This window comes from Chiloscyllium plagiosum, chromosome 29, assembly GCF_004010195.1.
Source record: "Chiloscyllium plagiosum isolate BGI_BamShark_2017 chromosome 29, ASM401019v2, whole genome shotgun sequence".
In the NCBI taxonomy this organism is placed as follows: domain Eukaryota; kingdom Metazoa; phylum Chordata; class Chondrichthyes; order Orectolobiformes; family Hemiscylliidae; genus Chiloscyllium; species Chiloscyllium plagiosum.
In genome coordinates, this window is record NC_057738.1 from 5,567,222 (window position 1) to 5,581,441 (window position 14,220).

General features: G+C 41.9%; 1 protein-coding gene across 2 annotated transcripts in view; it reads right to left on the bottom strand.

The window, feature by feature from the left end:
* The window catches only part of LOC122564342 (protein Jumonji-like), a 438,171-nt gene that overhangs the window by 52,312 nt on the left and 371,639 nt on the right, over nucleotides 1-14,220 (bottom strand). For both annotated transcript variants that reach the window (XM_043719074.1, XM_043719075.1), the window contains one exon: nucleotides 11,845-12,329. In XM_043719074.1, the coding sequence (XP_043575009.1) occupies nucleotides 11,845-12,329 (485 nt within the window). The remainder of the gene's footprint in view (nucleotides 1-11,844; nucleotides 12,330-14,220) is intronic.

Here is a 14,220-nt window from a genome sequence, read left to right on the forward strand (position 1 = left end):
CAATGAAGAGGAACGCCCAATGCCAATGCATTCAGAGCTTTAGCTAATGCAGAGCGTAAACACGTCTAAAGAGAGTAGGAAGTCAGGAAGATCCACTAATATCTTTACGGACAGAACTTTGTAATAATTACAGACGGCAAACCCCTGATACGTCTACTTAAAGAGGACAAAGTAGTGCCACCCATAGCTTCAGGGCGAATTCAGCGGTAGGCACAAATACCCAAGTGCATCTATTTACAAGTTGGAACATGTCACAAGTAGCACATACACCAGCAGTGGTACCATCACTAGAAGAGTCTGCAATGGTCTTCAATTTTCAGGACACACTTTCGGTCACAGCTGACAATAGCAGACTTTGGATGCAGAAAGACCCCGTACTGGCAAAACTGAAACAGCTGGTATTGATGGTGGAAACCAAAGGGCCATCGTGACCAGAATTGAAATCTCTTTGGACCTGGAGAGACCAGATCACAGTAGAGGACAGTGTATTATTATGAGGAGCAAGAATGATTGGCCCAAGCAAAGGGCACCACCAGATACTGGCTGAACTCCACCAGGATTATCCAAAAAAAATGTCGGTAGCCAGGATTGGACACTGACATAGCCAAATTCGTGGGACAGTGCCAGAGTACCACCAAAGACAAAAAAAAACACCAAACACAGCATTCCCATATTCAAGGGAATGGCCAAGTAAATATTGGACTTGGTTACACTTCAACTATGCAGTTTCTTTCATGGGCTCAATGTACTTATTCATTGTGGCTGGACATGCACAGAGTTCATTTGTCAAAGACAGGGACAACAGAAGAAAAACTGCATGCATCTTTTGCAATACACAGATTTACAGACGTGTTGGTCACAGATAATGGGTCATCATTTATCAGCAGGCATTTGAGTATTTCCTAAAATTGAACGGTATTAGTCACCTAAGGACAGCTCCATTCCATCCATCATCCAATGGTCTGGCAGAATGTGTAGGGTTAAAGAAGCAGGGTTAAAGAAACAGCTTATAGCTTCACTAGACACCAAACTGTCCCAGTTCCTATTTGATTACAGGACCATCCCTCATGGAACTACAGGAAATAGCTCCAGCAGAGTTGCTAATGGGGTGAAAACTTTGCATCAGTTTATATCTGATTTTCCCAGACCTGGGGAGGGAGAGGGTAAAACGGCATTAGGAACTCCAATGCCAGATACAAAACTCTACTAAATGAGACAAACAGTTTACTTCAGGGGATCAAGTTTAGTATAGGAACTATGGGGAATGGTCCTAGATGGATATGAAGCATGGTCGATGTGAGGTCAGGTCCAGCGACTTATAAAGTTAAGGTAAGTGCAACAGTCGAAGTCGCCAGTTAGACTGAACACTCAGACTCCACATACATACAGCATATATACATTATTTAACTTGTGCAGAAGGGGAACAGCTCAATGCCCATGCCAGCTGTTCCACCAAAACAATAGAGAGCAGTTGCACTTGTACAGTGATACATCCAATTGAGTGCTCCTATGCTTTCAGCACTCCTTAATTTGCATAGATATTTACCAATCACAGACGTGTTTTAGCAGGCTGTAAGGCAATGGGTAAGGCATGATAAAGGCCAATTAACTCCCATCCAGCTTCTCTGAGTTGTCCAAGCGTAGCTGGCCCCTGCCCAGGGACTTTGTCATACACAACTGGGGTGGCACCAATCCATCTGCTATTAGATAAAAGGCAGATTTGCTTGCACAAGAATTTCATTGTAGGTGCTAAACATGAGTTTCATAGGAGCAAGAACAGACTAGAAGTGAGGTTTAACTCTTTAAGGGCCAGTGTTCCTTTAAAGTTTCCACATGGTCCCAAGCACATGGACCGCACAAAAGCTGCAAACTCACCAACAATATGAAAACAAAATGCACCTGGCTCCTCTACTGCCTTTCAAACCATTCCGGAAACCATGGATCCTCCCTCTCCATCAAACGTTGAAGACACCTCAATTGGAGATGGGCACAGCAGATGTCATCGCTTCGACAGCCTGAAGAGGAGAACTAATTTCTTCTAAGACGCTCCAGGAGCAAGAGGCGAGATACTGTACATTACACGCAACCAGTATCAGAGGCAGAATTAGAGGAATCTTAGCCGGTGTTAAAACACCACAGGAGGGACTACAAGAAAAAACACAGCCTATATCCTCAGGCTCAGAGGGGGAGGGATAGAGTGATTGTAAAGAGGTCAGCCAGGTGGAACTCATAGAATGAATTCCCTGAATCAGGCTGTTAGTCTGGTCCAATGAGAAAGCCTTGGCTGACAGAGATGCACAGGCTCTGAGGGACATGGATCAGTGCCAAAAACACTCAGCATGTAAATAAATGGTGACGTGATGACGGGATACTGGTCGCTATGAGGTTATTTCACACCCAACCACCCCCACTTTCATGATTGGCTTTAAATATTATTCATCATACAGCACTAAAGTCATAGATTCATACAGCACGCAAACAGACCCTTCGGTCCAACCAATTCATGTCGAACATAATCCCAAACTAAATTAGTCTCACCTGCCTGCTCTTGGCCCATATCCAAACCTTTCCTATTCATGTATCTATCCAAATGTCATTTAAACATTATAATTATACGTGCATCCACCACTTACTCAGGACATTCATTCAACATGCGAACCACCCACCCTCTATGTAAAAGATTTGCCTCATGTCTTTTTTAAATATCTCTCCTTCCCTTAAAAAGTGGACCCCCTAGTCTTGAAATCTTCCATCTCAGGGAAAAGACAATTACTATTAACTCCATTTTCAAAATTCTTGTATATTCTGGAATTTACATTCTGTCAAATAACATTTTGCTTATTATCAGATGAATAATTGTATCTTTATTACAATCAGTAACATTCCCTTTGCCTTTTGTTCTAGGGGACCTTTCTCAATTAATGTCTTCCAGTCTCTCCTATAACCCAAACACTGCCTTTTGTTCTTCTTCCACGTTCCCCTTTTCACTGACATAAAACTCAGCATACTTCCACACTTCCTTCAATTCTAAAGTTTATTTGACTGAAAACACTGACTATTTCTTTCTTCACACTTGCTGTCAGACCTGCTGAGTACTTTCAGCACTGTTTTTACTTCACATTTCCAGCAGCTGCAGTATCTTGCTTTTAATAAACCAGGCTACATGCTGCACACAGATAACATTAAAGTGATTGATGCAATTTATAATAGTGGCAGCACTACTTAACCACAAAGCTGATAATGGTCTTCTGTGGTTAGCCAAATCATGAAACTGTGGTTTTCAGAAAAAAAAACAGATTAAAAGTAATAATACTTTTAAAAATAAACCAGATGGACTGTTATTACGTCAACACTTCTAATAAGTCATTCCTTGGATGCAAAATGTTTTGACATCAAGAGTATGAAGATGCTATATTGACAAAATTTGATTTTTTAAAAAAACTTTGCAGTGTTAAGTTACTTTAGGTGAAAACATATTGTTATAGGCGAACCTTTTCAGATTCTACATACATTACATTTTTATGTTAGCTTTACAAAATTGAATCTCTTTTCATTCCAATGTATGTAGTCATTTCTTCTAAAGCACGATATCCTGTGCAATCCTGCAGTGTATAAGAATCACCCAATACAAATAACACTGAAGTGTTGGTGATGGGATCGCGTTATCGCCAACACGTTTTAAAGGTTTCTGCTTTAGAAACAGCATCCCCTATTCGTCAATCACGTTACAGCAAATTCGCATTGACAAAATGCACGCTAAAGCAGAACAACCTGTATTCCTATATCTGTGCTGGATAAGTCTGCTTGAATTCAAATTACCTAGCTCGCAATCAGTTTAAACAGAATATTCAAGTAGAAATCTTGCTGTTAAGTTAGACAACCAAATTTTATAGCCAAAAGTCTGACAAGGAAATTGTTGATTGCAAATGGTGCAGTGCTTACAATACTATTATCAGTCCATAAATTGTCAATTTCTGAACAATTAATAAACTGAAAAACTGTAAACATCATGAACTTCAGAAAATGCAGACAGAATTTTGATTGTTTATTCATTTTGTTAAAGTACCAAATACTAGCTGATTGCTTGTGAACTAGATCACTAAGTTCCAGATATGTTGCCCAATTTTAAAGCAGGAATTCACAGAGTACCAGAGCTCACAATGCCAGTTCATTGTCCAACTGACATCTACACATGCAAACCTTCCAAAGCAGTTGGAGGGCATGCAAGCAGGAATGGAAATGCTAACTAGTTTCACAAACACATATTACAGATATAATAACAAAGCTTGCTTTTCTGATTCCAAAAGTTAGCTATATGATAGCTTTACCATTGAGCCAGCAACAGCAAGAGGTGTGGCACAGGTAGCAGTACGAATATGTGAGAAAGTAAGTGAAAATGATGTTTGACATTCAGAAATGGTCAATACTAGTAATTCCGATTAGGAGACTGAATGATTGTAAAAGAGCTTATAATTTTCTACTTTTCAAATGGGATACTTGGATGAAGTCAAAAGCCAACAGACTGGCAGAAACAGACACATCAATAAACTGCAAAGTTTCTCCATCTTTCTGGAACTAGTGACAACACCAATTCTAAAGCAGCAGACAAACCATTCTCATGTTGAGATTTAGGTTAGAATTATTCTTCATGCTTGCTAAGCAACTTTCCATTCATGATCATCACACAAGTTAGAAACCAGAAAGGCCTAAAACACAAACTGCTAAATTGGAATTATTTCTACTTGAGGGCTCAACTTCTAAGGTAATTAGCATTTTTGCACAAATTATTTCTATAGCTAATGGGAACGAGGAGAAATAATACACAAAATCTAAGTACCTTTTTGTATAACTACGCTAATGGCTTACAGAAGGGAAGATGAAAGAAGGAAAAGGTGCCAAAAGTTGGTGGACGGTGCAGGTACCAAAAAGTATTAAGACAAAATTGAGAAGAAATGGGTTACTTGAGCATCAGTGCAATTGTAATTTTCACTTTACACAGTAGAATGTTAGGGAGTCAATGCTGCAGCTATCTGGAGGCACGAACATCTCTCTTTTACACAAGGGTTGTAAAATTAATCTTCCCTCCCCAAAAGAACTCAAGACAGAATATTTCTTAATTCACTGGCATGCTCATTGCTCTTGGTACAAACTGATGAGATCATTAGATATTCAGCAGGCTTACTTTTATATGTCCAAGAGACTCAACGTGGACATAGCCAACCTCTAGGATACAAGGTGGGTAGAGGCGGGTTCACTAAAAGAAAAGGTCTACATGCTTTATTGTCTGAGAAAGGGCGCTAATGAGCCCAGAGAGCACAGAGTCAGCTTCACTGTGAAGAGATTCCATCGCACTAAGCAACAGGGGAACCTGCGCATCAACATCTTCAATATGTCCCAGCCAGACCTTATGCAACTGTTCTCAAAGGCTTTTGAGAGAGAAATCAGCGCCTCGCAACACGGAGACCCCACCACAGAGAAGTGGGAAATCTCGCGGAATACCATGTACCACACATCCCGGAGTATCTTTGGGAAGACGACCTGCAAGACACATGACTGGTTTGAGACTGAGGCAACCAAGATGACCCCTATCATTGAAGCCAGGCGTGTCACCCAAGCAGAGTACAAGCGGTCAGCTAGCAGGAAGAACCTGCAGATTCTCAGGGCTGCCAGGAACAAGGCTCAGCAGACTGCCAGGCATTGCGCTAACAAGTACTGGACACAGTTAAGTGAGGAAATTCAGATGGCTGCTATAATGGGGAACATAAGGGGAAAATACACAAGCATCAAGGCGGCACGAGGACCAACTCAGAGCAAGACAGCCCTCCTCAAATCCTTTACTGGGGAAATAATCACAGAAAATGGCCAGCAGATGGAGAGGTGGGTTGAACACAACTTGGATATCTACTCCAGAGTAACAGTGCAGCTTCCGAGCTAAAAGATCAACACTACACATGATCTCCTCCCTTCAACAACTGCATAAGTGCAGAGAACAGAAAATGCCTCTGTATCTCGCTTTCATCGACCTGATCAAGGCACTCAACCTGGTCAGCAGAAACAGCCTTTTCAAAGTTCTCCTGAATATCGACTGCCCACCGAAACTGCTGAGCATGTAACATGAAGGGGACAGTGCAGTTCAACAGCAGCTGAGAGTCTTTGACATCGACAGCGGCGTTAAACAAGGCTGCATCCTCGCTCCCACACCCTTTGGGAATTTTTTTTGTTATGCTCCTGAAACATGCCTTTGGCACCGCAACAAAGGGGATTTACTTACACACTACATCAGATGGCAGGCTCTTCAACCTGGCCTGTGTTAGAGCCAAGACAAAAGTAACCGCAACATTCATCAAGGACATGCTGTTTGCCGATGATGCTGCAGTTGCAACACATATCCAGCAGGAACTCCAGTTACTGACAGATCGCATCTCTCATGCTTGTAAGGATTTTGGGCTGATTATCAGTCTGAAGATGATGAGCGCCCTGGGACAGGACACAGAGGCACTACCGGTCATCACCATCGACGACTACAAACTCAATGTCGTCCATCAGTTTATGTATTTTGGCTTGTCCCTCAGTGACAGCCTCTCTGGACAGAGGGATCAATAAGAGGAGCAGGAAAGCAGCCTCAACCTTTGCTCGCCTCACGATACGAGTATGGACAAATCCCAAGCTGACAATGAAGACGAAAATGTCAGTCTACAATGCCTGCATCATAAGCACACTGCTGTACGGCAGTGAAACGTGAGCTACATATGCCAGACAGGAGAGAAGACTGAACACCTTCCATTTGAGGAGTATCAGCCATATCCTAGGTATATCCTGGTAAGACAAAGAGTGTCCAAAGCAGCGGTTCTATCTCGGGCTGGCCTTCCCAGCACTTAGTCTCTGCTGTCTGAGCAGAGTGTGTGTTGGCTGTGCCATGTCCACTGCATGGAGGATGGCCTGATCCCAAAGGATATCCTCTATGGAGAGCTTGCATCCGGAAAGAGACCCACAGGGTGTCCCCAGCTGCGCTACAAGGACGTCTGCATGAGGGACATGAAGGTGCTTGATATCATTACGGAGTTCTGGAAAAGGCTTGCAGCTAACCACACGAGATGGAGAAGTACCCTGAACCAACACCTCAAAACGGGAAAAAAAGCTAGTGAGCGCTGCAGCAGACAGATGTGACCGGGACTGTCACTCCAGCATTGGTCTCTTCAGTCACAAGCAATGTTGCTTCAGGGAAGCAGAAAGCCAAAACAACGAGGATGCAACCTATGGTCAGCCATGACCGAAAGGGGGCTCACTCACTTTTATACAAGAACTGTTTCTTCGCTGCCAAAAATGCAGCCAAATTATGCTTTGTGTTGAAAGGTGAGAGTAAGTGTTATACAGGAGAATAGTCACCAGCACCGAAATGAGCAAAAGAGGTGCATGTAGTGCTTCTGAAACAGCACAAAAGAGCAGGGTCTGCAGCTTCGCAAACAGGGTGCGTGTGTGTGTGCGTGCGTGCGTGCGTGCGTGCGTGCGGTGTGCGGTCAGCAGCTTCATTAACAGAAAAGCACACCTTCATAAGAGAACAGTATCAGTGGGAGATAAAATAAAATCCAGCAGCAGGAAAGTCCCTTCAATCAGTTTCTACCTGCCAGAGCCCCGAAGTCCATGCCACTGAAATACAGGCAGCTGCAGAGAGGGTATTTTTTTTCCATGTAACCTTTGATCAAGACACATTATAACAGCTAGAACAGTTAGAAAATTCAGTTCTTAAATATTTAACAAAGTAATTAAGTAGATAGAGATGACTGGACAAGCAATGTACTGCAGCTGCAGTAGGTGGAAGCTGGTGGATACCAGTGCAATCCACAGTGACCACATCTGCAGCAAGTAATGGCTGTACAATGAACTGGAATCCAAGCTGCAGACTGGTAAAGTATCAGTAACAGGAGAGGAACCAGGACGCTATTCCAGGTTCAGTCACATCCCTTAAATTAATCACATCACATCTGAACTACAATCAGGGACACAACGGTGTAACCATGAGTGAGACAGCATTGCAGTTCCAGAATTTGCTGTTTTAATCAGGGGTTTTGATCCCAAAGTGGATGAGGGCATAGACTGTGATAAGACTACAGCATCTTGGTACAGCACATCATTCATGTGAGAGGTGAAAAGAAAAAGGAAAATAGTAATAGGAATAGTAGAGTTAGGGAAATAAATACAATTCTCTTCAGCAAAGGCAGAGTGCAAAACACTGTTTCTGACCTGGTGCCAAGGTTCAGGACAGCATTGGTGGACTGTGGAGGAACTTACGAGTGGAAGGGGAAGGGGAAGGATTCAATTCCATGTGAGTACTAACCACATAGGTTTGACGAGAAAAAAGGTTCTGCTGAGGGAAAACCCCTGACTATAAACAGCAAATCTGAATTCTGAAACTCCATTGCTGTCTCACTCATGGTTACACAAGCAACTCAGAAGATTTCTGAAGAAGGGCTTATGCCCGAAACGTCGATTCTCCTGCTCCTTGGATGCTGCCTAACCTGCTGCGCTTTTCCAGCAACACATTTTTCAGCTCTGATCTCCAGCATCTGCAGTCCTCACTTTCACCAAGCAACTCAGAGCTAAGTAGAGCCACAGAGGTAATAATCACCAGACTACTACGTGATGCAAGTGCATATTAGAACAGGACAATTAAGAATAGAGGGGTATCAAGGGAATCGGCATGCGGCAATAGCATGAAGGAAGAGAGCTGTTTTGTCGAGGCGGGCTTCATTTGAACCAATGTCCTGGCAAATTAGTTAATTAGGGCTTCAAACTAATTAGTGGGAGAGAGGGTTTAATTGAAGGGAAGTTTAAAAAAATCAAAATGAAACTAGAGCACAGTAGTACAGGGCAGTAAAGAGGCGAATGAAAATCAAAGTGCAACAGGAAGGGTATAAAACATATGTGAAAGAGTGCAATAGGATTTAGAACTAGAGAGAGAAATAATGGTTAAAAAGTCAAAACTTAAGGCTCATCATCTAAATGCATGTAGAACTTGGAATGAAATAGGTGTGACTGCGCAACTAAAAATTAAGTTGGTAGCAATTATTCAGATGCAGTTGTAGGATGACAAGGACTAGGAACTCAATATTCAAGGGTATTTAACATTCATGAAGAATGCACGAGGATTTAAGGTCGCATTTTCAGAATGGAAGGCATCATTGCAGCAGTGTAAATCATGTTATGGAAATCATTTGGGTGAAAATAACGAATAGTGAAGGAAAGATGACACAGGTGGCAGCTGTCTAGAGGCCCCTGAAGAGTTGCCTCACTGTAGGACGAAGCACAAATCAGGAAATAATGGAGGCTTGTAAGAATTGTCACGGATGATTTTAATCTGCATATTGACTGGACACAACTAACATAGAAGGTGAATTCACAGAATGCATAAAGGGTAGTATCTGAGAGCAATACATTGCACAACCTTGGGACAGGCTATTTTAGATTTAGTTATGTGGAATTAACAGATTTGGGTAGTTAGGTGTTCTCTAGGGGAGCAATCACAAGATGGTAGAATGTCAAATTTAGTTTGACAGACAGTGATTCAAGGCTAAATCTAGTGTCTTTAACTTTAACAAGAAAATTACATAGGAACGGAGAAAGGGTTGTCAAAAGTGGGCTGGGGAAAATATGCCCAATGGTCAGTAGCTGCAGAGATAAAGACGACGTTGTTTGAAACATTCCGGAACTCACTTGATTCCAGGCGGGTTCTAGTGGGTTGGAAAAACACTCATGGAACTTGTCTGTTCAAGAAGGGAAAAAGAGGCAGAAAACAAGAACCTACAGGCCAGTTCTTGGATCATTATTAAGAAGAGCAGGACCAGGTCTGAATGGGATGCTCTTTGGAGGGTCAGTAAAGATTAGATAGGTCAAATGGCCTCTTTCTGCATTGTAGGGATTCTATGACTCTTAATTAGTACAGGGTCAACAACATTAAAAAAAATAAATGCACAGCTCTCAGATCGGTGCGAAAGAAACAGGTTTGAATTCATGGACATTGGCACCTTTACCTAATCCTTTGTCTACCTTACTCATTTTTTTTGTCTTTCTGGGCTCAATTTCCAGCTATTGTTTGCTCCTTATCCTCCCCGCTCACGTCATCCCATCTTCACTAACTTTTCCCTAGCCACAATCAGTTCGCAAAACTTTAACTCTGCTTTCTCTCCACAGATGTTGCCAGACCTGCTGAGGTGTCCAAGAAATTTCTATTTTTGTTTCTGAGGGCATTTTCAGGAAACTATTGTGTAACTAGTAGTGTGCCACAAGGATCAATGTTGTGGCCACATATGTATTGACTTTAAGAGAAAAGTGAATGTACTATAGCCAAGTTTATGGATGACACAAAGGTAGGTGGGAAGACAAGTGGTGAGGATGACAAGAAAATCTGCAGAGGGATGCAGATAGTTTAAGAAAGCGGGCAAAAGCTTAGCCCTCTTGAGTTCTGGAATATTGTGTTGAAATGTGAAGCTATGCACTTTTGTAGGAAGAGGTGGTGGTGAATATTATTTAAATGGAGGGAAAGACTGCAGAAAGCTACAAGTAGTTCTTCTATAACATGATGGTTGCATTCTCATGTAACCCCGTGTTATACAAAAGTCGCACTTTAGAAACAGCACTTGAAGTGTTGCCAATGCCAGCGCACATTTTAGAAGTTTGTGCTGTACAAACAGCATCCCCAATTCATCGATCGCATTACAGCAAATTCGCATTAACGAAACACATATTATAGCAGAACGATATGTACAGATCAGAGGGATTTGGGAGTCCTCACCATGAATTCACAACCAGCTAGCATCCAAGTGAGTAATAGGCAAGGCAAATGAAATATCACTTTATTTCAAAGGGATTGGAATATCTAAGTAGGGAAGTTTTGTTAAAATTGTGCAAGGCGCTAGTTGGACCACAGCTGCAACACTGTGAACAGTTTTAGGTCTCCGATCTAAGGAAAGAAATTCTGGCATTGGAGGCAGTCCAGAGAAGGTTCACTAAGCTGATACCAGGTATGGAGAGAGTTTGAGGATAGGTTGAGTAACTTGAGTTTACAACTAATGGCATTCAGAAGAATGACAGGCAACCTCACTGAAATATACAAGATGCTGAGAGGACTCGTCAGGGTAGATGCAAAAAGGTTATTTCTCCTTGTTGCAGAGCCTATGACCAGAACGCTTAACCTTAGAATAAGGGAGTGCACATTTAAGTTAGAGATGAGAAGGAATTTCTCTCTCAGTTGTGAATCTGTGCAATTTTTTTCCTACAGAGGATTGTTGAGACTGGGTCATTAAGTACCTTCAAGACTGAGATGAACAAATTTTTAATCAATCAGTAAGAGAATCAAAGATTATGAGGAAAAAACAGGCAAGTGGAGCTGAAGATGATCAGATCTGGCACGATCACATTGAATGGCTGAGCAGACTCGATGGATTGAATGGCCTACGTTTTATGTCCTTATATAGACATCGGTATTAAATATCAGCATTAAATGTCATCTTGAATATGTTCCAAAGCAAGACATCAACTAATTCTGAATTTTCCAGCCATACCACTAATGTTTTTCTAGAAAAGCATCACAGATTTTGTCAATTTCATTAATGCTAATGCAATGTTTGTTACTGTTATTTACAAGGACATGATCGTCAGAGGATGCTAATGAACCTAACTTGATTAAATGGATAACTATTCTCTTGAAACATTCAGTTTGTGATAACAAAGGGAGGGACAGGATTAGGTATCAGCATACCTTCAGTTTATAAATGTCAATCATGTGCAGTGACCTCTTGCATTATAATGCAAATGATTTAGGATGCAGATTTTTGTGAATGTACACACCTTATATATACACTTGTACAAATCACTGAGAACTTCGTCATCTTCACTCTCCTTCTTTTCCTGAGCAAACAATCGCCGCCTGCCTGTTTTCAATTCAGTGTCTATTTCTTTAAGCTTATTCCGGAAGCCATTTTTATGCACCACACCATTTACCAGCCCATTTTTTGGCTCAAACCTGGGCAGTGACTGAGACTTGTACGTGCTGTCCGAATGTGCTTCCAAGGGCCCTTTCCTCTTCTCCAGGTTCTCTTTTTCCATCAATACCTCTTTCTCCAGCTTCTTGTGCTCTTCCTGGGAAAGGGAGTCATAGGAGAGTAGGAACTGACAGTAGGCCTCTTGCAACTTGGCCAGCCTGTCCTGTGCAGTTTTAGGAATTCGCAGCATGTCTGCTAACTTATTCCACTTTTTGAGGTCAGTCACTTGTTGCATGCCGCCCATGTCATTGATCAGCTGATAAAACCGGGCCAAGTCCAGCTCACATCCTCCTACAACAGAGAACCATATCAACGTGTGAATGTTCAACGTCAGTGCAACTATATTTGAAATCACATCTGTGAAAAGGTCGGTGAAAGGTTATTCAACTTGATAAGTTAAATATTGTATATCACCATCAAATCAATACTACACTGGTAATTTTGCCTTTAATTATAGTCTGTTTTACTAGTAACAATTATGTCTAATCACAATTAAAGGTTGATTGTAAAATAAACAACTTATTAGATTTCTTTTGGGGTGCATTATACTCCCAGAACTACCATCTATAATAAAAACACAAGGATAATGTTTAATCATGAATTGTATTTCATATGAAATTCTAGCATACATTTGTATACAGGCTAGGATACAAACTACGCCTTAGGAGGAAAAATTCTGGAAACAGTTCCTGCCTCTCCTCCATTTAAATATATATTCGTCAGTTAAAAGTCACCTAAAGTATACACAGCAGTGTGCCATCATGTCAGATCCTCTAATCATATTGAGAGCTGGGCACAGCAGTGCCAGATGGTATTTAACTCTGATGCACTTTGGAAGAATAAACAAGATTAGGAAGTATTTAATGAATGGCAGGACACTGAGTAGATTACAAGAACAGAGGGATCGTGGGGTAAATATTCACAGATCCCAAAAGTCAGTAAACATAAGCTGCCAGAGGAAGTGCTGGAGGCTAGTACAATTGCAACATTTAAAAGGCATCAGGATGGGTATATGAATAGGAAGGCTTTGGAGGGATATGGGCCAGGTGCTAGCAGGTGGGACTAGATTGGGTTGGGGGGAGTGCACGCACAGCTGAGTTGTAAAGATTATGAGGGGTACGACAGGGTGAATAGAGAGCAGCTGTTCCCCTCGATCGAGGAGTCAATCACAAGAGGGCAGTTTTTGGGTAAGGGGCAGGAGATTCAGAGGGGATTTTGGAAAAAAACATTTTCATTCGGTATATGGGGGGAATCTGGAGTGCACTTAGGATTGCTGTGGAGGCCAGAAACCTTACAACCATTAGAAAAATACTCAGATGAGCACTTCAAATACTGTAACATTCAAGGATATTGGACAAGTACAGGAAATTGGGATACAGCGCACCTTTAGTGGTTGTTATATCAGTGTAAACTAGTTGGACCAAAGGCTCTGTTTCCTTGCTACATGACTCTATGAATCTACGTACATAGTCATATAGATTCATACAGCACAGAAAGGCCCTTTGGCCCAACTAGTTCATGCTGACTAAGTTTCAAAAAGTAAAGTAGTCCCATTTGCCTTATGTTCCTCTAAACCTTTCTTATTCATGTACCTATCCAAATGTCTTTTAAATGGACGGTACAGTGGCTCAGTGGTTAGCACTGCTGCCTCACAGTGACACAGACCCGGATTCGATTCCAGCCTCAGGCGACCGTGTGTGTGGAGTTTGCACATGCTCTCCATGTCTGCTGGGTTTCCTCCCACACTCCAAAGATGTGCAGGTTAGGTGAATTGGCCATGCTAAATTACCCACAGTGTCAAGGGATGTGCATGTAAGGTGTATTAGTCAGGGGACATGTAGAGTAATAGAGTAGGGGAATGGGTCTGAATGGGATACTCTTTGGAGGATCGGTGTGGACTTCTTGGACCAAAGGGCCTGTTTCCACATTGCAGGAATTCTATAAAATGTTGTAAATGTAGATGCATCTACCACTTCCTCTGGCAGTTGCATACACTAGCCACCCTGTGTGGAAAAAGTTGCCGCTCAGGTCCCGATTAAATATTTCTCCTCTTAATCTTAATATGTCACCTAGTTTTGAACTCCCCATTCTATGGAAAAGACTTTTGCTATTCATCTTATCTATGCCCTCCACGATTTTATAAACCTTTTGCGGTCACCCCTCAACCTCCTATGCTCTCGTA